This window comes from Artibeus jamaicensis, unplaced genomic scaffold (assembly GCF_021234435.1).
Source record: "Artibeus jamaicensis isolate MK-2021 breed Jamaican fruit bat unplaced genomic scaffold, CSHL_Jam_final contig_944, whole genome shotgun sequence".
Lineage (NCBI taxonomy): Eukaryota > Metazoa > Chordata > Mammalia > Chiroptera > Phyllostomidae > Artibeus > Artibeus jamaicensis.
In genome coordinates, this window is record NW_026522020.1 from 37,739 (window position 1) to 60,233 (window position 22,495).

The 22,495-nt window shown below is 38.8% G+C and overlaps 1 protein-coding gene across 2 annotated transcripts in view; it reads left to right on the forward strand.

The window, feature by feature from the left end:
- Window positions 1-5,599: 5,599 nt before the first annotated feature.
- LOC119054319 (nuclear body protein SP140-like protein) overlaps window positions 5,600-22,495 on the forward strand; it is a 58,658-nt gene continuing 41,762 nt past the window's right edge. Inside the window, exons 1-5 of one of the 2 annotated variants that reach the window (XM_037152194.2) lie at window positions 5,600-5,702; window positions 17,157-17,316; window positions 18,454-18,622; window positions 20,917-21,000; window positions 22,185-22,247. In XM_037152194.2, the coding sequence (XP_037008089.2) occupies window positions 17,158-17,316; window positions 18,454-18,622; window positions 20,917-21,000; window positions 22,185-22,247 (475 nt within the window). In that variant the 5' untranslated portion in view covers window positions 5,600-5,702; window position 17,157. The remainder of the gene's footprint in view (window positions 5,703-17,156; window positions 17,317-18,453; window positions 18,623-20,916; window positions 21,001-22,184; window positions 22,248-22,495) is intronic. The other variant, XM_053655281.1, reaches the window with a different exon arrangement.

Consider the following 22,495-nt stretch of genomic DNA (forward strand, 5'->3'; position numbering starts at 1 on the left):
ACCTCAGAAATTAAAGGATTGTAAGAAATTACTATGAACAATATATGACAAGAAATTCGACAACTTGGGCTAAATGGACAAATTTCTGGAAACATTCAATCTTCCAAACCTGAACCAAGAAGAAGCAAAAAGCCTGAATAGACCATTAACAACTAATGAAATTGAAACAGAAATCCAAAAACTCCCAGCATACAAAAGCCCTAGACCGGATGGCTTCATAGGTGAATTTTTAACAAACATTTAAGGAAGAGCAAATCTCTATTCTTCTCAAACTGTTACAAACATTTCAAGAAGAAGGAAGACTCCAAAACTCTTTTTGTGAGGCCAGCTTTACCCTAATTCTAAAGCCAGGTAAACACACAACAAAGAAAGGAAACTACAGGCCAATAACACTGATGGACACAGATGCTAAAATCCTCAGCAAATATTGGCAAACCACATCCAGCAATACATTAAAATTATCATACACTGTGATCAAGTGTGATTTATCCCAGGGATGCAAAGATGGTATAATATTCACAGACTGATAAGCATAATACACCGCATAAACAAAAGGAAAGACAAAAATCACTCAATCATAACAATGGTTGCCAAAAAAGTATTTGATAAAGTACAGCACACATTTATGATAAAAATGCTCAGCAAAATGGGAATAGCAGGAGCATGCCTCAACATAATAAAGGCCATAGATGAGGAACTTACAACCAATATCACACTCAACAGGCAAAATCTAAAAGCTTTTCCCCTAAGATCAGGCACAAGGCAAGGATCTCTGCTTTCAACACTTCTGTTCAACACAGTATTGAAAGTTCTAGCCACAGTGATCAGACAAGAAAAAGAAATAAAAGGCATCCAGATTGGAAATGAGAAAGTAAAACTGTCATTGTTTGCAGATGACATGATAATGTACATAGAAAATGTACAGACTTTATAAAAAAAACTACTCAACCTAATAAGTGAATTTGGCAAAATAGTGAGACACAAAGTCAATATTCAGAAATTTAAAGCACTTTTGTACACCAACAATAAAATATCAAAAAAGAGAAACTAGGGGAAAAAACTCTATTTATTATAGCAATGAGAAAAATAAAGCATCTAGGAATGAACTTACCCAAAGACGTAAATGACTTATACTCAGAAAACTATACAATACTGAAGAAAGAAATTAAAGAAGACACAAATAAGTGGAGGCATATACTATGTTCATAAATTGGAGGAATTTACATAATTAAAATGTCTATACTACCCAAAGCAATCTGTAGATTCAGTGCAATCCCTCTTAAAATATCAATGACATATTTCACAGATTTAGAACAAATATTTCAAAAATGTATATGGACCCAACAGCAATCTTGAGAAAGAACAGAGCAGGAGGGATCACAATACCAGATATCAAACTATATTACAAAGCCATTTTATCAAAACAGTCTGGTACAGGCATAAGAACAGATTCACAGATCAATTGAAGAATAGAAAGCCCAAAAATAAAGTAATGTCTCTATAGTCTATACTTGACAAAGGTGGCAGGAGTATAAAATGGATGAAAAGTAGCCTCTTGAACAAACTGGGGGAACTGGAATGATACACGCAAAAAGATGAAACTAGACCACCAACCTATCCTATAAACCAGAATAAACTCAAAATGGATAAGTGACTTAAACATAAGCCATGAAACCAAAAAAGTCCTACAAGAAAACATAGTAAAATTTCAGATATCCCACATGGCAATATTTTCACCAGCATATCCTCAAGGGCAAGAGAAATAAAGGAAAGAATGAACAAATGGGACTAAACCAAATTTTAAAAGCTTCTGCATGGATAAAGAAAACATCAGTAAATTGAAAAGGGAACCAACCATACAGGAAAACATATTTGTCAATGATACCTTGGACAAGGATATGATCTCCAAAATACATTAAAAACTCACATGATGTAACACCAGGAAGACAAACAATCCAATTAAAAAAATGGGCAAAGAACCTGAACAGACACTTCTCCAAAGAGGACATACGGAGGGCCCAGAGACATATGAAAGGATGCTCAGCATCACTAGCCATCAGGGAGATGCCAATTAAAACCACAGTGAGATTCCAACTCATACCAGACAGAATGGCCATCATAAACAAATAAACAAACAAGTGTTGGAGAGGATGTGGAGAAAAGAAACCCAAGTCCACTGCTGGTGGGAATGCAGACTGGTGCAGCCACTGTGGAAAACAGTATGGAATTTCCTCAAAAATCTGAAAATGAAACTGCCTTTTTTTATCTATTGCTTTTATTGAGATAAAACATATGACAAAGAAGAAAATTCTGGAACTGCCTTTTGACCCAGAAATTCCACTGCTGGGATTATGCTCTAAGAATTCTAAAACACCAGTTGAAAAGAACCTATGACCCCTTTCTTCATAGCAGTGTTATTTACAGTAGCCAAGTGCTGGAAATAGCCTAAGTGCCCATCAGTAGATGAATGGATCAAAAATGGTAGTATATTTACACAATGGAATACTATGCAGCAGAAAGAAAGAAGGAACTCCTACCTTTTGCAATGGTATGGCTGGAACTGGAGTTATTATGCTAAGTGAAATAATCCAGGTGGAGAAAGACAAATATCATTCAATCTCACCTATAAGTAGAACCTAATGAAAAAAACAAAGGAGCAAAATAGAATCAAAGGCATGGAAACAAGGAATAGACTGACGGTGACCAGAGGGGAGGGGAGAGGGGAACAAGGTGGACAAGATGAGAAAGGGACTAGTCAGTGAAGATGTATAAATGATCCGTGGATGACAGGGTGGGGACTGACAGCTGGAAGTGGGCAGGACAGGGGGCAAGTTTCCCCCTTTTTAAAGCAGTGGGGAAAATTTTGGATAACAGTTAATACAAAAGTATTAACTCCAACTGAAATTGTAGAATAAACCATGTTTTTTCTCCAGGCATATTATTTATTGTCTTATTTTGCTTATGAAACGAGCCCACTCTAAAGTGTGTGTTTGTGCTCTCGTGAGCACAGAAGTACAAAGTGTATCTAGCCTGGCTTGTGTCTCTCCTAACAAATATGTGCCTCTGATGCTCAGCACAGCAGCATTTCTCCTCCTTGGTGGGCAGGGGCTCAGGAGCACTGGACCCAGTAGCATCTCCAGAAGCCAGAACAGGGCTGGGCCTGGGAGTGGGCAGGGCTGCTCTGCTGCTTACATGCAGGGACGAAGCCTTTTGCTTCAGATCTGTAGGGGTGAGCTCCTTATGAGCCATCCTCTTGAAAAAGCAGCTGGAAACTCTGGACAATATTTGGAGAATGATGCTTGAGACTCAAGAAAGTGAACAAAGACAGTGCAAGTCTGAAGTAAAGTCGAATCTCACAAGCAACCAACACACAGTGCTTCCTGTTTACTATCTGGAATGTGGCAGGCTCTGAGAGCAGCCACAGGCTTGTGGGGTGGTCAACACTTTGGTAGAAAGTCCACCTTCTTCCTGGGCAGCAAAGTCAGGCAACCAGTCTTTCTGGGGGATGAGAGGGTAATGCCAGAAAGAAGAATGTCACAAATCCTCAAATTTTGTGTATACAATCTCCCCAAGCCTTCAGACCTGAGTTCCAAACCAACTGACAGGAAAAAAGGTGAGACAGATGAAGATCAAAATACCAACTTTCTTCCTGGTAAAAGCTGGATCGAAATATGGCTTAGATGTGTGCCAAAAATAATCCCTAAAGCTGAACCCCAGAATTGGGTTTATCCATAAGCCCTTGGGCTGCTACAATCAACCATGTAATACACACGCACACCACACACCATACAGACCACTGTTCCTGCGCACTTGAACTTGGATGAGCAGAGAGCCCTGGCCTCTCCAACAGGATAAGCCCAGGGAGACACTCCAGGGAGCAGACTCACCTTTCACAGAACTCCCAGCCTGAGAGTCTCTCCAGAAAGAAGGGAGGGCAGGTGAACCAGGAGCCCTGCTAGTAGATGGGCCACCTCCTAGAAGAGGATATCAGTGCAGGGCCTGAGTATTTCTCCTTAGGTCCAGGTGCCCCTCCCACTCCATGCCTACATCCACAGAGGTGCCTCAGGTCGCCATCCTCAGCCCAGTGGCTGCTGTTGCCGCTGCTTTCTTCCTCCTGCCTGTGAATTCTTGGATCTGGATTCCCTTTCTCATCTCAGGGACAAGCCTCTGTCCCCACAGGGTCTCCCAGGCTGGAGACTAAGCCCATAACTGATATCTGATTGGAAGCTGCTCCTGGTGAAGCTAAGGAAGCCTGTTCCCTCCCTGAGTCTCCGCCCCATGTCCCCCTTTGGTCGCTGCCTCTGCTGCTTCCCGGGTTTCCAGGTCCCCTAGCTCAGGCAACTTCCCTAAAAACAGGAATGGTCCCTGTTGTCAGTGCTCCTTCCAGGGAAAATGCCCCAAACACTGCCTTCTTCCCTTCATATCAGTCCTGGAGGACTGATAGGGAGTCCCCCTTCTTCCAAAGATGGTCTTATCTGGGTCCTAACGCAGGTGGGTCTGACATTGTTTTCTGGATCAAAAATCTTTGCTTTCTGCACAGAGGACCCCCGACCCCACAGAAACCACTGCTGTTGGCAGAGTAGGGTACATGCCAGCTTATCCTGGCCCAACAAGCATCTCATTCCCTTCAGCCAGGGCATCCCCAGTTTGGAAGAGTCCACCCATGGGCCTGGCCCCTGTGGGTTTCCCACCCAGGCAACTCTCATTCATGTGGTGATCTTGGTGACTCTAAGCCAACTCAGGAGAAAGTGGGTACATTTATGCCAACACCCAGACCAGGGGGGCCTAGTCTCCCTGCTGTGGGAGAGAGGAAAGTGAAAGGAGGGGGGACACTGGAAAGACTGGTGTTGCCTGTACCAGACCCTGTCTGGCTCTCACAAACCATGGAGGCCAGGAGCAGAGGGCAGCTGTGCCCAGCAAAGGCTCAGCTTACTAATTTTCTACCCCCAATGACCAATGAGGGAGGGAATCGAGGCGAAGGAGAGATCCCCCATGTGTGCAGCATATGGGACACACTGAGACCCTGCACTCTGGGAAAAAAACATCCTCACCAGTGCATGGAATCTGTGCAGATTGATATTTGCTCCTTTGGGGGAAAGAAAGAACGTATATGGAGAGAGCGTAGAACCTTCCCCTGTATCTTACATGTGAATGGGCCACAACCCTTAGTCCCAGCCAGAGAAAGTCAGACTCAGGGAACAAACATGGAAACCATCACTCCAAAAATGGTGCTTCTCCAGCCCTGTGTCTGAACACGGAGACCTAACTCACCTAACTTTGTTCCTCTGCACCCTCTCAGAAAGTCAGGGCTGTGAGAACAGTGGGGTTCACTGATGATTTTGTATCTTTGCACAAACGGGAAATCCTGCAGGGCAGGACTGCTCATTGCTATGTGTCCTCTTCGCCCACCCCTCTAGACCCTGACTGTCCCTCCTTGTTTTCCACTTCTGCTGCAACATGTCCCAATTGATGGCTGAGAGTCATGTCAAGCTGCAGGAGGAGGGAGACATGTCTGACAACACTCCAAAAGTTATTTTCACTTCTCATTTCCCTTTTGGGTGGAGCCTTCTCAGAGTAAGTTACAGACTTCCTGCTCAGTGCCATCTAGGCTGAAACCAGGTTGGGGACACGGTAGGGGTCAGAGGCCCAGGCAGAGCCAAGGGCAAGACGAAGGTCACTGGGGACAGCAACTTCAGCACCAGGTCAGTCTCTGTCTTCCTTTAACTTTCTCTCTGGCGGTGCGGCTGCTTTAGTGCCTGTCATTAGACACTCTGTCATTAGACACTCATAGAAACCTTGACTTTAGTCCAGCTTTACAAGAACACTCACGTGCAGTGTAATGAAATGCAGGAATATGTAGTGAGGGAATAGGATCTTTAAACTGCAGAGGGACAGCCGCCGGTGTGAGCGCAGCTGCCACAGCCCACAGGACTCTTATCTTACACCTACTGCTCCAGAGCCATCTAAACTGGGTTGTGCTTCCTGAGGTTTTGAGGCAGTGAATTGTTTTTTTCTCAAGACCTCTGAACCCTCTCGTTCCCTTAGGCCCCCTCTACCTTCACCTAGATCATTTCAAAGAAAGTACTTTAGAAAATACAAAATTCAGGGTAAGCATCTGACTTTTCAAATCTGGGTGCCTCGTCCTCAGACCTGACCTGGGGACGGGTCAGCACCCAGCATATTCTCATCTCTGGTTGTGGGTCTGATTCTTCCTCTGGGAATCTTGATCTAAGGACGTCAAAGGAAGAGGAGGGACCAAGATGACAAAACCCAGGGAAGGCTGGTGTTTTCATTTGCACTTCGATTTTCCGCTCTGGGTGGATTCTACCTCTGACAAGAAAAAGTCTAGAAATCTTACCTTTACTAACCAGCCAGAAATAACATTACTTAATATGTTTCATTGTTTGATTTTTTAATACAAAAAAAAAACCACATTAAACATTGCTGGTCATAAATATTCAAATAACATGTATATAAAGGGGGAAAGTCCTTTTCACTGCCCACCCCCTGCAGCTTCCAGTCCTGGTCCTGCTGAGTGTTGTGGGCACAGCCTTTTTCTCTTCTATGTAGTTACACACATGACTTGTTTTCCTAAGTGTATAATTTGTGTCTTGTTTTTTAATGGACAAGATTATATTGTTGTACGCACCATTCTGTATTTTCCATTTTTTAAACTTTAATATTAAACTCATTAGAGGTTTTTTTCAAGTGACTAAATATTACATCTACCTCATTTCTTATTAACATTGCATACTACTTCTTGGAGCTGATGCACCATAATTTTTAAATTATGCTCCATTTAAACCATTTGTGTTCTTTTTAATTGCTCATATTACCAAAAATAGGCAATAACATCAGTTATATAGTTATGTTTCGCATATATACAAGTATTTGTCTTGTGTCAAAAACCAAAAGGTAAAATTGTTGAGGCAAGGGGTCCTAATATTTAATTATTTATAGGCCCTACCAAATTGCCTTCCTTGTAGCTGAACCACTATATTCTCCTACCACTGGATGCAGCCGTCAATTTGCATTCTTTGACTGCATGGGAGCTTCAACGGGTCTTCACCTCTATTCGCCAATTAAATTGCCTCTTCTATGAATTGCCAGTTTATTTTTCTCCAATGTAATCAGTTGAGGTGATTGTTCTTCCTTTAATGATAAGGGAGAGTCTGCTACACACTCCGAAACTGTTTTTATTTTTTATTTTTTCATTATATTTAAGTATAGTTTATTGATGATGCTATTACAGTTGTCCCATTTTTTCCCCTTTATTCCCTTCCACCCTACACACCCTCTCCCACCTGCATTCCGCCCCTTTAGTTCATGTCCATGGGTCATACATGTAAGTTCTTTGGCTTCTACATTTCCTGTACTATTCTTAACCTCCCCCTGTTTTCTATCTACTGTTTGTGCTGCTTATTCCCTGTACCTTTTCCCCCATTTCTCCCCTCCCCTTCCCCGCTAATAACCTTCCATGTTATTTCAATTTCTGTGATTCTGTTCCTGTTTTAGTTGTTTGCTTATTTTGTTTTTCTTTTTATTTTTAGGTTCAGTTATTGATTGTTGTGAGTTTGTTGTCATTTTACTGCTCCTATTTTTATCTTCTTCTTTTTCTTAGATAAGTTCCTTTAACATTTCATATAATAAGGGCTTGTTGATGATGAACTCCTTGAACTTTACATTATCTTGGAAGGACTGTATCTGCCCTTCCATTCTAAACAATAGCTTTGCTGGATAAAATAATCTTGGATGTAGGTCCTTGCCTTTCATGACTTTGAATACTTCTCTCCAGCCCCTTCTTGCCTGTAAGGTTTCCTTTGAGAAATCAGCTGATAGTCATATGGGAACTCCTTTGTAGGTAACTGTCTCCTTTTCTCTTGCTGCTTCTAAGATTCTCTCCTTATCTCTAACCTTGGGTAATGTAATTATGATGTGCCTTGGTCTGTGCTTCCTTGGGTCCAACTTCTTTGGGACTCTCTGAGCTTCCTGGACTTCCTAGAAGTCTATTTCCTTGACCAGATTGGGGAAGTTCTCCTTCATTATTTGTTCAAATAAGTTTTCAATCTCTTGGTCTTCCTCTTCTCCTTCTGGCACCCCTATGATTAAGATATTGGAACATTTAAAGTTGTCCTGGAGGTTCCAAACCCTCTCCTTATTTTTTTGAGTTCTTGTTTCTTCATTCTGTTCTAGTTGAATGTTTGTTTCTTCCTTATGATCCGAACAGTTGATTTTGAGTCCCAGTTTCCTTCCCATCACTGTTGGTTCCCTGTACATTTTCCTTTATTTCACTTTTCATAGCCTTCACTTCTTCCTCTATTTTGCAACCATACTCCACCATTTCTGTGAGCATCCTGATTACCAGTGTTTTGAACTGTGTGTCTGATAGGCTGGCTATCTCTTCTTAGTTTAGTTGTATTTTTTCGGGAGCTCTGATCTGTTCTTTCATTTGGGCCATTTTTTTTTGTCTTGGCACACTTGTTACATAGTAAGGGGCAGAGCCTCAGGTATTCATCAGGGCTGAGCAACCTAGGTGGCTGCATTGTGGCACTGTCTTTGGGGTTGGGGTCCCAGGGAGGATGATGCAGTTTGCTCAGCTTTCTGCTGGCTTTCAGTCACTTCCCCTGCTACCCACAATCAAACTGGGGCCTTCTGGTGCTGATTCCTGGGTGGAGGGGGGTTGTATATGTTCCAGGACTCTGTGGGTCTCTCCAATGAACTCTCACAGAGAGTTCCTGTGAGGCTGGGAGTTTTTCCTGCAGCTACAACCCCACAGGTGTTTTCAGTCAGAGGTTCTGAGGCTTTATTTCCCCTCACTAGAACCCTGGGTTGTGCTATCTGTCTCATTTGCCAGTTGTTTCTCCTGGTTTATATGCATGCACATGTTGGACTTCCCAGTCTGCCAGCCACCACCTTGCCTGTCGTGGTCCTCCAGCCCCTGCCTTGCCAGGCTTCCTCTCCACCCAGCTGCCCATCTCAGCCCCTCCTACCGGTCTGGATGAATTTCTTTTTTAACTCCTTGGTTGTCAGACTTCAATACATTTCTATTTTCTGTCAGTTATAGTTGTTTTTTATTTTTAAATTTGTTGTTTTTCTTGTTTTGGTTGTGCAAGGAGGCACAGTGTATCTATCTATACCTCCATCTTGGCCAGAAGTCTATTAAATGATTTTTAATCTGTATTTTTACAATTGTTAGTTTTGAATTTGAAACTATATTATTCGAGTTTCTGACATTTAAAACAAGTCATTTAACTCTAATTTTTCTTTAACACTCAGCTTAATACTTCAAGTTTGTTATTATACTTTCAAACCTTACATTGAAACGGTTTTATTTTGCAAAATAAAATTCTTCTTTTTTCTAGATTATCTTTCTGCCTACTGATTCTTTATACATTTTATTAAGTACAAACCTAGGTTTTTTATATTTTGGTGCTGTTGTTAATGGTATTGTCTAATTTAATAGTGAATTCCAATTTTTCAATGATGGTATATATAAAAGCCATTAACATTTTTATATTACTTTGCATACTTTGTCCATGCTGTACTTACTTATTACTTTAGTTAGATATTGGTGAATTCACTGAGATATTTTCTGCATAGACAATTACATCATATGCAAAGACAGTTTTATTTCTTCCAAACTCTATAATTTTAATTTCATTTTCATTTTCTAGTATGCCATCCAATACAATATTGAATAGGACTTATAAAGGGAACATCTTTCTTTTTCCTGATTTTAGGAGGAAAGGGTGCAGTTTCTTAACAGTAAGTCTGATATTAGCTACAGATTTCTTGTGAATGTTCTTTCTCCAGTTGAGGAAGTTCCTTTTTATGTCCAGTTTGCTAGGAGTTTTTACATGAATGGAAGTAGATTTTGTCAAATGAACTTTCTGCATCAATTGACATGATCACTCCATTTTTCTTCTTCAGCCTCTTGATATGGTGGATTACATTGGTTGATCTGGAATATTAAACCAGCCTTACATATCTGGAGTAAATTCCATGTGGTCATGAGTATAATTTTTCTATAGAGTGCTGTAGAAAATGCAATTTGCTAATATTTTGGTGAAAATCTTTGCATCTCTATTCATATGAGTTATAGGTTTGTGGTCAGTCTTTCTCTGTTTTTGGTATTGCAGTATTGCTGGACTCATGGAAGGAGTCAAAAGTGTTCCCTCTGCTTCTATTTTCTGGGCAAGGCTTAAAGAACTGGTATAATATCTTAGTTCAATGTTTAGTATGTTCACCAGTGAAACTATCTGAGCCTGATGCTTACATTTTTCAAAGTCAAAGTGTTAATTATCCATTCATTTTTTTAATATAGATATAAGGCTATTTGAATGGACTATTTGTACTTGTATGAATTTTTGTAGTTTGTATCTTTCAAGGATTTGGCTCATTTTATTGAAATTACCAAAATTACACACATAGATTTGTCACAGTATTCTTTCAAATGCTTTTAATTTCCATGGGATTGGTTGTAATTATCATACTTAGGCTTCTAATATTGGCATTTTGTGTCTTTTCTCTGTTTTTCTTATTAGATCGTGTTAAAGTTTATTAATTTTATTGATCTTTTCCAAGAAGCAGCATTAGGTATTGTGAATTTTTCTCTATTTTTTCTATTTCCAATTTCACTGATTATTTTCTTATTAAATTCTTATTTTATTCCATTTCTTCCACTTTAGGTTTAAATTCCTCTCTTCATGCTCTTATATTACTGCTTTCCTAAGTGAGAAACATAAGTTTTTTAATTTTAGATCTTTTTTAACATATGTGTTTAATAGAATGTATTTCCCACTAATTACTGCTTTTTTTATATCATCAAATTTTGATAAATTGCATGTTCATTTTCATTTAGTTCAAATAACTTTAAAGTTTCTCTTGAGACTTCTTCTTTGACCCATATGTTATTTAGAAGTATTTTTTATCTCCTAATATTTGAGAAATTTCCATTTATATCTCTGATATTGATTTCTAGCTTAATTTCTTTGTTGTCTGAGCACATACTCTTTATGATTTCCATTCTTTTACACTTGTTAATGTGTGCTTTATGACCCAAAATATCATCAGTCTTGGTGAAGGTGAGTTTTCCCTCTTATTATGAGAAATATGTGTATTCAGTGTTGTGAAACGGAATATTTCATGCATGTCAAATAATCAATTTGATTGACAATGATGATCAGATCAAATATGTTTTTATTAATTCTCTGCCTGCTAAGTCTATAAATTACTAAAAGTGGATATTGAAAGCATCAAACTCTAATAGTAGATTTATTTATTTATGCTTGTAGTTCTTTCAATTGTTACCTTATGTAATTCAATAATGTGTGTTTAGGTAAATGCATGTTAAGGGTCATAAAGTCTTCTTGGAAAACAGACCCCTGTTTCATATGGAATGTCTTCTTGCTCCTTCATAATTTTTCCTGTTCTGAATCTTTTTGTGTGAAAATAATATAATTACTCCATATCTCGATTAGTGTCACCATGATATCTTTTTCTCCATTCTTAACATGAATCTTCATATTTAAAGGTTTATTTTGTTGAGAAGGTATAGTTTTATTTTTTTAGTCACTTTGATAACCTGTTTAATAATCTTTATTTTTATTGCTGACGCTAACACTGATTTCCACATTTCCTCCTCTTTGCCCACCTCCACCCAGCCCTTCCTTCCCCTTCCCTCTGGCCATCACCCCACTGTTGTCCGTGTCTATGGATTGTGCATGTATGTACTCTGGCTAATCCCTTCACTTCTTTCATATGTAATCTCTGTTTTTTAATTGGAGTGTTAAGACCATTCACATTGAAGGTAATTACTAATAAATTGAATTAATATCTATCATGTTTGTAACAGTTCTTTAGTCATTGCATTTGGTCTTTCTTCCTTTTCACCCCTTTTTATACCACCTCTGGTTTTAATTTAGCATGTTACATTATTTCATTTATCCAGTTTATTAACATATCAATTTAGTTCTTTTTAAATGTTTTCAGTGTTTGCCTGAAACAGTAGTAACTCAATATGCATTTTACACCATTCCACCTGTAGTTCTTGTACCTTATAGCAGACTATTTGCAATATTTTCCTCCCCTTCCTTCTGACATTGCTGCTACTCATTACACTTGTCTATATGCTGTAACCATCACTTGCTCCAATCTGACCTGTTTGGTCTGCAGCCAGGCTGCCTTCTTGCACTTCTTTCTATTGTCTCCTGGGTTAGACTCACTGTGTTTTGATTTTTTACATCTTCCTCACTACTGGTTTACTTTTCTGATTTTCTGGAACTTATCCTAAGTATTTTCATAAATTTATAAGGATGCTGCTGAATATGAAACATTCATGAAACAAACATACACAAAATCTAAAACCATACTAGATGACTTAAAAATTTTTTGCAAGATGTATATGTATAAAACAAATGTGATTCAGAAAAGGGTGTATATTGCAGAAAAATGTATGATGCAGAAAAAGAAAATCATATAATGTCATAATATCATATGATGACAAAACGTTTTAGAAGATATGGCTAGGCTATAGATAAGGGTAGATGAAACTACATGTTTATGGACACTTAGGGAAGAATCCATGCAAAGTAATTTAAATAAGTTATGTGGTGGAGGTGGGGACACTGATGGAGATGGAAAAGAAGGAAAAACCTGCTAGGTAGAAAACAAGCCAAAAGTATAATAGCGATTGCAGAAAAGTTTAAAAGCACTTGTAAATTTTTATTATAAAAACTGTAAAGGACACATGGACAAAACCAAAGGAGGGCAGGATCAACAGTGGGAAGTGGGAATGGCCAGGTTGGGTAGGGAGTAGTGAGGGGGGGAAATGGAGGCAACTGTACTTGAACAACAATTTTTAAAGGTTTAAATAAATAGATAAATAAAATCTATAAATGTTTGTGTATACGTGTATAAAGAGAATAATGAAAGTTTAGGAAAAACATCAAAAATGGAATTTCACAAGTAAAATCTCTCAGCCCCACATGTGATCCACTCTGAGATCTGAAAGCCTGGCTCTCCAGCCACTGTTGCGGAAGAGCCGTCTCAGCTATGCTCCATCACTCCTCCACAGGGCTCCTGTTTCTAAGTTATTTCTGGAAGCTTTATGTCTTTCTCTTTGTTTTTCAGGTGCTGTTATTTCATAACAATGTACCTTGGAGGTTCTTTTAAAATTCATTTGTTTAAAATACCCAACTGTGCCCTTTCAAAAAAATTCTATTCCGTGGTGTCTCCTTAAATGATTCCTTTGGTATGTTCCTCCTCTCCATTTTCTCTGTCCAGCTGTCTTGACTGCAATTACATGGCTATTAAATTGTGTGTTAAGGCTTACCTTCTTATACTTTCTCTCAAATTACTTTTATTCCATTTTAATCTCTTTACCCAATTTTGTGGGATATTTGCTCAGTTTTATTTTAAAATCATTAAATAATTTATATTTCTAAAAGCATTTAAAATATATGTAAGATTTCTACCTTTTTTTCATAGTAGTTCTATTTTCTTTGCATCATGTTGTGCAATATAAATTCTCATATTACTCTAAAAATGTTTCTTTAGGAGAAAATCTCTGGGCTTCCTCCTAAAGGTCACAGAATAACTTAAAAATAATTTTTATTCTGTCATTCTGACATTGAAGAATTTTCTCAAAAGTCTGTGGACTTGTCAATATATATTGCAGCTTAAGAAGAGGCTGCAGAAATAGATCTATGAAATTTACTATTAAATACTAAAGAAGGAAAACCATATAAATATTTCAGTGGATATATCTGATAAAATTGAACATCTATTTCTGATAAACTTCCACAAACTAGCAATAACTATAAACTCCCTCAGTCTCATTCAAATATATATGCAAAAAGGCTGAACAAAACTTATACTTAATAGTAATAATGAATTTTTTTTCAAAGATTGGAAACAAGACCAGGAAGTAAGATCTCACAGCTTCTCTTCAACAGTGAAGTTAAACTTCTAACCACAGCAATAAGAAAAGAAGAAGAAATAATTGTTGGAAATCAAAAATCAAAGGAGTTTTTTATTAATGTCAAGATTTCTTTCTATTAAATCCAAAGTAAATCTGTAATACTTTACAAAAACTCACAGGTGAATTAGAAAGGTTATAGATACATGGTTAATTTTTTTTAAGCAATGCCCCTTTTCTACAATAGTAACCAACAATTAAAAAATCAATACCATTTAAATTAGCATCTAACTCTGGCTGGTGTGGCTCACTTTTGGGGAGTGTTGTCTTGTAGACCAAAGGGTTGCAGGTTCAATTCCCAGTCAGGGCACAAAGAGGTTGCAGGTTTGATCTCCAGTTGGGATATATAGGAGAAAGCAACCAATCAATGTCTCTCTCTGACATCAATATTTCTCCCTCCCTTTCCTTCTCTCTCTGCCATGATCTCTCTAGTTCTTTCTTTTCTCTCCCTTCCTCTCTTTCCAAAAAGAAATGTTTAAAAATTTCCTCAGGTAAGGACTAAAAAAGAAAAAATTAAAGAGTATCAAAAAGGATAAGTTTAAGAAAAGATATATGTGACATCTGTGCTGAAAACTATAAGCACTGGCAAGTAAAAATGAAGGAAAACTTCATAAATGGAGAGTGTTGCTATGTTAACAAATTGGAGCTGAATGTAGTTAAGATATCAATTCTCAGCAAATTTATCTATAGATTAAACACAAACACAATAAATATCCAGAAGACTTATCTTGCCAAAACTGACAAATCGATTCTAAAGATATGTGTGGGAAAGCAAAAGATCCAGAAAACTCAAGACCATCTCCTTTCAACTGAATTCAAGACTTTCTATAAGCTATAGTTATTGAGCCACAGTTTTACTGACATAAGGACAGGCAAATAGATCAACGGTACAGAAGAGAAAATCCAGATTTAGACATGTTGGCTTTTGAATACACTTACAAACTTGGAATAGACAAAGATATCTTAGATATCTTAGATAGTATACTAAAGTCATTTACCACAAAAGAGAAAGAATGGACAGATTGAACTTTATCACCCTTAAAAATTTAGTATACTATCTTAGATAGTATACTAAAGTCATTTACCACAAAAGAGAAAGAATGGACAGATTGAACTTTATCACCCTTAAAATTTCTCCTCATCATAAGACAGAGCTGAAAAAAAGTGAAAGGCAAAGCACAGATTGGGAAAAAAATTTTACCATGACTATTTTAAGTAAAATGCTTATATCTAAAATATAAAACAAACTTATACACATCTTTAAGTAAGAGTCAACTCAATATATATGGGCCATACACCTGAACAAACACTTCATACAAAAAGGTACATGAATTTTAATGAGCATATGAAATGTTTCCAACATCATTAGTCATTAAATAAACATAGTCAAAAGGCAAGAGGGGTAGAATTGAGGGTGGGAGGTGGAGTTGGGTGGGGTGGGGGAAAATGGAGACAACTGTACTTGAACAACAACAATAAAATTTTTTTAAAACTATGAGATACCACAGAGCACACTGAAATGACTACAGTAGAAAGGCTATTTCTAATAAACTTTGAAAAACAGTTTCTCATGTATGAAAAAGGTTAAATGTACTCCTAAACGATTAACCAGAAATTCCACTCCTAGTTATTTGCCCAAGAAAAACAAAAATGTACTACACAAAGATTTATACAAGAACAGCAGTTTTATTCATACCCATACTAAACTGGAACCAACTCAGATGTCCATTAGCCAGAAAATGACTAAATGAATTCTGGTAGACACTCACAATGGAATACCACTGAACAATAAGAGGAGAAATCTTCCAATCACACAAGAGCGTAGATGATGAGCAAAAGAAGTCAGACACAAAAGAGCACATGATGTACGATTCCAGGTATGAATGTAGTAACAGGCAACAGTAACATATGGTGACAGAAAGGACACTAAGGTTTGCCACAGAGAGGTTGCCTGGCTCCAGCTGGTCAGGATGCAGGATGAGTGGTGGAGGGTACATCGCCCTGTTCTTCATTTTTCAAATAACATCTTGGTTTTCAGCATCGTGTCTCCTTTCAGTCTCCACTGCCTTCAAGACTCCGTAGGGCACAGGGTTGCCTCCTGACTGCTGGCAGCACCCACCCTTCACTCACAATAGCAACTAATGGCCCTCTGACCTTTTTATGTTGTTGAAATTTCTCATTTGTCACTGTCCCAGCCATTCTCTTCCTCGTCGTGAAATCAATTTTTAATTATCATTTTAGTGGCATTTTTAATAAGACAGAAAGCAAAAGCTCATATTCAATTAAAAATCTTGAACCAGAAACTTGTTTTTTACAGAATTGACACAATAATATGACTATTTTATTTCCTGATGCACGGTGGGTACTAGGAAGAGCCAACATTTTTTTCTGATTTAAAAAAGGAAGCATATGAGGCTTCATGACATTTAGAAATACAAAATGTCTATTAAAAGATAATTATCAGAGCAATGAAATGATTGACTAAGAAGCAGAATTATAGACTCAGGTTGACAACTAATTTCACAGAAAACAGCAGCCATTTCTGAAATTCAGATGACTAAAACAACTCATTAAATACAACAATAGCACAGACAGATATATATTAGCACAAAACAGGAGAAATGATTGATATTCATGTGAAATTTCAGTTTATGCCTTATATCATTATGTACAACATCATATCATTTATAAATTAGTTTTATAATGCAGGATGGTATTTCTCTTAATTGCTGTAGGTCAGAGAGGGAGCACCTTGTTTTTATCTTTTTGAGATTTATTTTCTTTTAGGTGTTAATTAAGATGCATTTTTAAGCTGAGATTCCATTTTTATTCAATTGTTTGGTATTCCTCTGTGAATGATCTGTTTACTGCATTTCACTTTTGCACAAATTACAACATTTTTCATTAAAAAGTCTAAGTATGTTTAGGAGACAATAACTTTACAAAGGTTTTGATCAGGATGGGCTGGAATTTTTCAGTATTGTGTACATCTTTCTAATCCACCATGTTTCACTTTATTAGAGCTTTGCCTATTGATTCAATTCTATTTGTTCTAATCTCTAGTCAGGACCATTTGTTTTATATAGCTTGGTTCTTCACAGCCTGTCTTTCATATATAAAATGTTGCAGCATACCAAAATCCTGATGATTGTTTTATCATGGTATCCCCTCTTCCTAGTATGTCTGCAGAAGCCCAGAACACAGACAAAAGCATAGAGAAGATATCACTGAACCTCTTCAGAAAGCACAAGGTGGCGATTTCACATAAGATAAAAGATTCATTTCCTTTCTTTGAACTTCTCCATGACCATGACTTCATCACCAGTGAAATGTATGATGTAAGTGAGGTTTACTTTGTCACAATCTGGTGCTACCAGCTGTAAACTGAATTTTGCCTTGATATTTTGGAGTCAAATGTCAGACACAACAAGACTACTGAGGAGTCTTCTGTGAGTGGGGACCTTCTCATGTACTGCTGTAAGTGTTCCTACAAGGTCAGAAGGGAGAAGAGAAGCAGGCACTACTGGAAACAGTCCTGATGTTAACCGAGGGAACATTGCCCCATGTGCTTCTGTGTACCTCCTTGTGCCCCCTACAATTGGGTGAATAGCCCTGAGGTAGGCTGGATCTGAAGCAGGTGGGCTCCATAGATGTACAATGCCTTGTAGGAGTTATACATACAATATAGCATAAACTAGGAATTAAAAGTAATTTTAATGAATAGATTAATAAGTTTAAAGATTTTATTTAATGGAATAATAATTGACAAAAATATTTCATTTCAATGAGCACCATTTAACTACTTAGACGTGAGAACATTAAAATCCCCGGAGAATAAATGTCTTGTTAGAACAAATTTGAAAGTACGTTCTTGCTATTTTTTCTCCAAAAGTTTTCAATTTCCTTTCCTTTTTTATTCCTTTTTTTCTTTTCTGTTGGTATTTCTGAAGTCTTTGAATTTAGGTTAATTTTAGTGAAAGACATAGGTGGAGATATAGAGATGCAAGTCTTCTCTCTCCCTATGAATATGTTTACTTTATGGCAAAGTTTGCAGGAAGAGGAAAATCACCACCTGGCTTCTCCGAGCCTTTCCAGGCAAAGTCGGTCCTAGGAAAGGGACAAGGGTTGTCCAGCCAATAGAACATCAGCCCATCACCTGCTAAGTCAATTGCTAAAACATTTGGCCAGGCTCTGCAAGGGCTACACATCATTTAACTTTGAATCATTTTTGTTCTTCAAAATTACTCCTCCTTCCATCTGATGTAAATGAGAATAACAAGATCAGATTCACAAATGGGCATTTTCAAGGAGGAAGGATTCAGTCGTTCCACTTAGTAGCCATGCAGCATTCTAAAAGTATACATGAGAAGATACCTGTGCAGAAAAGCTGTAATATATTGCAACAAATTCACTTTCTAGGGCTCCTCTATAACTTGGAAGTCTGTGTTTATATTTCCTCATTTGCTATGTTTAAGGTGTCTAAAGAAACTTTTAAAAAAGGTCATCGCATTGAAGAAGTTGTATACAAAGTTCTCACTGAAGCACAGAAGAAATTTAAACCATCCCTTCTGAAAATACTGTTCGACGAGTTCACCTTGAAAAGAAACCCTGATTTAAATCATATTTATGAAATCTTCAAAAATGGTAATTAGGTTTATTACCTACTTTTTGATGTCCGGGGCCAATTTCTTCCCACAGGTATATATTGAGCCTCTACCATGTGCCACGCACAGTGCTGGGCAGCGGGGATATAACAGTCAGGAAAACAAACGTACTATGTTTATTAACATACTAAACGTATATTAGGAGCTTCTCAAAGCTCCTAATATAATGGATACAGTATAATGCCCATCCAGGTTCTGCTTAATGAGACATTTAGACTTATAGTATAACCAGAGCCACATTTTCATCAGATTTACTGAGAAGGGCAAATGACAAGAAGCATAACATCCCAATAGACAGCATCTGTTGCTACTCTCCTGTGAGACCCTATGCAGCAGTCCACACAGCAGTCCACCAGATTGACTACTACCTGCCTTGAGTGACAGCTTAGCTGTGGGTGCAGGATCCACCCTGATTTGGCCACACCATGTCCATGCAAGTGAATATCTTGTGTGACAACTCTGTAGTCATAACCTTCCACAACTCCATGAGGAAAGAGCCAACTTGCAAGGGCCACCGCATTGGAGAAAGACCAAAAATGGCTTAGAGTTTGCATTTAGTCCCTGCTAGTACACACCCAATTTACCTACCTAGTGTCACTGCTCATTTTAACTCTAAGCTCAGTGTTGGCCTAGTAACACAGAAGAGAGGCCACCTTCACCAGGTTGCCAAAGTAATGAGTAAGACAATTAACTTCAATTTGCTCTTAAAGAAGAAGAAATGATTTTATTAACACATTCCCTGCAACACGTGTGATCAACAATCAAATAATCACAAAAGCAATTGCTCTGCCAGAGGTGTGGTTATTTTGATATTATACAAAAACTGCAGGTTTGATTCTCTCCTTTCCTGAGCAGCCATGATTTTATATTTCTTTATTGGTCCTCAGTAAACAAAAGGTTCTCCAAAATTTTTTGATTGACTTGCCTAGAACATTTTTTATCCTAAAGGAGTTTTTGTCTCACGAAGATCCCCAAGTCACCATGGAGAACCGCAGGAAGAGGACTGTGTTGCACTGACAAGTGCAGCTGGTGCAGGAACAGGCAGAATGGGAAAGGTCCCCTGTGTCTGCAGAACAAGCACAGATCAGATCATGTCAGAGTGAGGGGCAGACTGTGGGAGCTGATTCAAGAGGGACAAGTTTGAAAAGAGATTTTGGAAGGTCTGGCTTCTAAACCTGAAGAATTTCATGTTATTTGCTACATAGTAAGAAGATAGTATAGGTTTATAAGGTTTATAAGTACAGGTTTACTGCCCCAGGAGGTGCCCTTACCACCAGCCTTAAGACATATGGGCTCATTGCTCCCTCAGGCTCCACTCTGGCCTCCCTGCAGAGACCTACCCCAGGGATTTTTGGTTTATTTCCTTCCTAAAATGTTTGCTGGGTCAACTCTGTGCAGGGGCCCTGGGCTGTTGCCATGTTCTCCCCTCTTTGGCAGCCTCCCAGGTCCCTGATGAGGCCTCTTGGGATGTCCTCCAATACTCACTCCCTGCTTGTAGCTTTAGACAGTGTCCTTCCTTTGTCCCAGGATCTGAGACTCCCTAGGACATCTAGTTGCTCCCATGTCCTCTGATTTGTCTCTTTGGGAAGCACTCATCCTCCCTGACTTAATCAAGCCAAAACCTTCTCCTGTCCAGTCACATTTTTAAAACCTGTGGGCTTTTCCTTTTGTGTACATGTGAACTGCTTTAAGATCTCTGTTCTTCTCCAAAGGAAATCCCTCTGTTTCTTTCTTACATTTAAACATTTCAGCAAACAGATTTCAAAATAAACAACATTATTTATGTTAATATACACTTTCTTGGTCAGCTGAACTTTTTCATGAGTAACAAGTTCACAGTGTTTCCAAAACATCATTTTTTTAATTTAATTTTTATTTCCGTATTCTAAAGAGAGGGTGAGGAAGGGAGAAAGAAGAGAGAGAAATATTGATGTCAAAAAGAACCACCAATTTGTCACCTTCGGTATGTGCCCCAGTTGGTGAATCAAACAAGGGACCTTTCCGTTTGCTGGCCCAACCAACTGACCCACCCTGGCCAGGGATCCACAATATCTTTGTCCTGACATTCAAGTGGTTTCTTTCTGTGTGGGAAGCACAAAGGCTTCTTTGTCGGGGATTCTCTTTCTGTCCCAGGAGACCTTCACAATCAGGACTGGGGCCCACTAAGCACTGAGTGACCCAAGGGCTGAAAATTCTTATATATGTAATTTAAAATGATGTCACTATTCTTGATGGAGATTTCTAATTGTCTTCTTGTTTTTGTCCTTTCTTCAGAGATACCAGACAAAAATTTTTTTTCAGAAAATGATGCACAAGAAAATGAGGAGAGGCCTGATACCCAATCACAATTTGAACAAGGTAGGTGGGGCTTGAGTTCTGATTGGATTTTGGGGTTCAGGGGAGAACTGCCTAGGAGCTTGGAGAAGGCAGGGAAGGGTGTTCGTATGAGAGTCTGACCAGCAGTTGATCCCTGAGGAGCAGCTGTGACAAGACACCATGGACCCAATAACCAGAACAAAGAAACAGGAACTCAGTGAGTCAGGAAACCAGATTTAATGAGAATACTGACCTGGAAGTAATTGTGATTTAGAAAGACCCTGGAAGAGAAGATCAGTGTGAAGCTGTGAAGGACTGGGAACTGTGGGCACACAGTCAACATCACAGAGGAGATCCTTAATGATGACAGAAAGTGGTACTGATTTAAATGTAGGGGAGGCTGTTTAAGTGCAGGAATATTCTAGGAGTTGGGCAGTCATATGGGGAGAGAAGAAGGGAAGTGATAAGATGTGGAGGAGGGCTTGTCTGTACTTTGAAAGAGAGAAGGAAGGGAAATGAAAAAAGAGAAAGGAGTAAAGGACACAAGAGAACAACCATATTATTAAGAGCTCACTTATTGAACATAGTGCTCACAGCTGCCCTTGGGAGACAGTGTCACCATCTGTAGAAAAGGTGGCTGAAATCTAGAAAGAGCATGTATGCAATTGGCTTGGGGTCAAATGGGCAAGTCTGTGTTCCTAAACCTGTGCACACCCAGATAACCTCATGGAAAAGACAGAAACCTGAGAAAAAAATAGAGAAATATATGCAGAGAGAGACATACAGAAAGAAACATACAGGAGCTAGAATGAGTGCAGGAAACTGAGACCCTGAACCTCGTGCAAAGACCAACAAGGCTGAGAAACAGACATGCAGAGGGAGGGTGTGGTGTGAAGGGATGTGGGGGTGAGACAACAGACTTTGGAAGAAGTCAAGGCAGCTCTCACAACAAAAACAGGTTCATTGTGGCCAGGGGTGAGAGGAAAAGCCATCCCCAGTTACCAAGTGTCTCGTGAATTATCTCAGTGAGATGGCCTGACTGAGGCCAGGGGTGCAGCTGATGTAACAGTGGGGTGGGATCCTCCCGGTCCAGGAGGGCTCTGTATTGATACATGAGGGGAGGGGATCTTGAAATTCCACTTTATAAGGATTAAAATGGGACTAGGGGAGTACAGCCCCACCCATACTTCAATTTCTGAAATAAACTTCTAATTTCTTCCCCCTAGGACCCGGTGAGAACTCATATCCAAGCTTTCCCCAGAATGGCCCACATCCCTCAGATCACAATGGTGTGTTCCTAGTAACTGTTTTGGGGTATTTTGCTCTTCTTGCCCCACACTGGCATGTGCTGTGGGGAATGAGGGCAGTTTCTTTTCAGTACTAATGGCCCATAAGGGTCATTTTTTGAGGATATGCAGATACATACCCTTATGTATCTGCAGTTTCCCCAAAGGTTTAGATAACAGAGTCCTCATTTTCCTGATTGCTTGGAGGGCCACTCCTTCCACACCCCTTAAATGCACATGCTGCCAGCTCC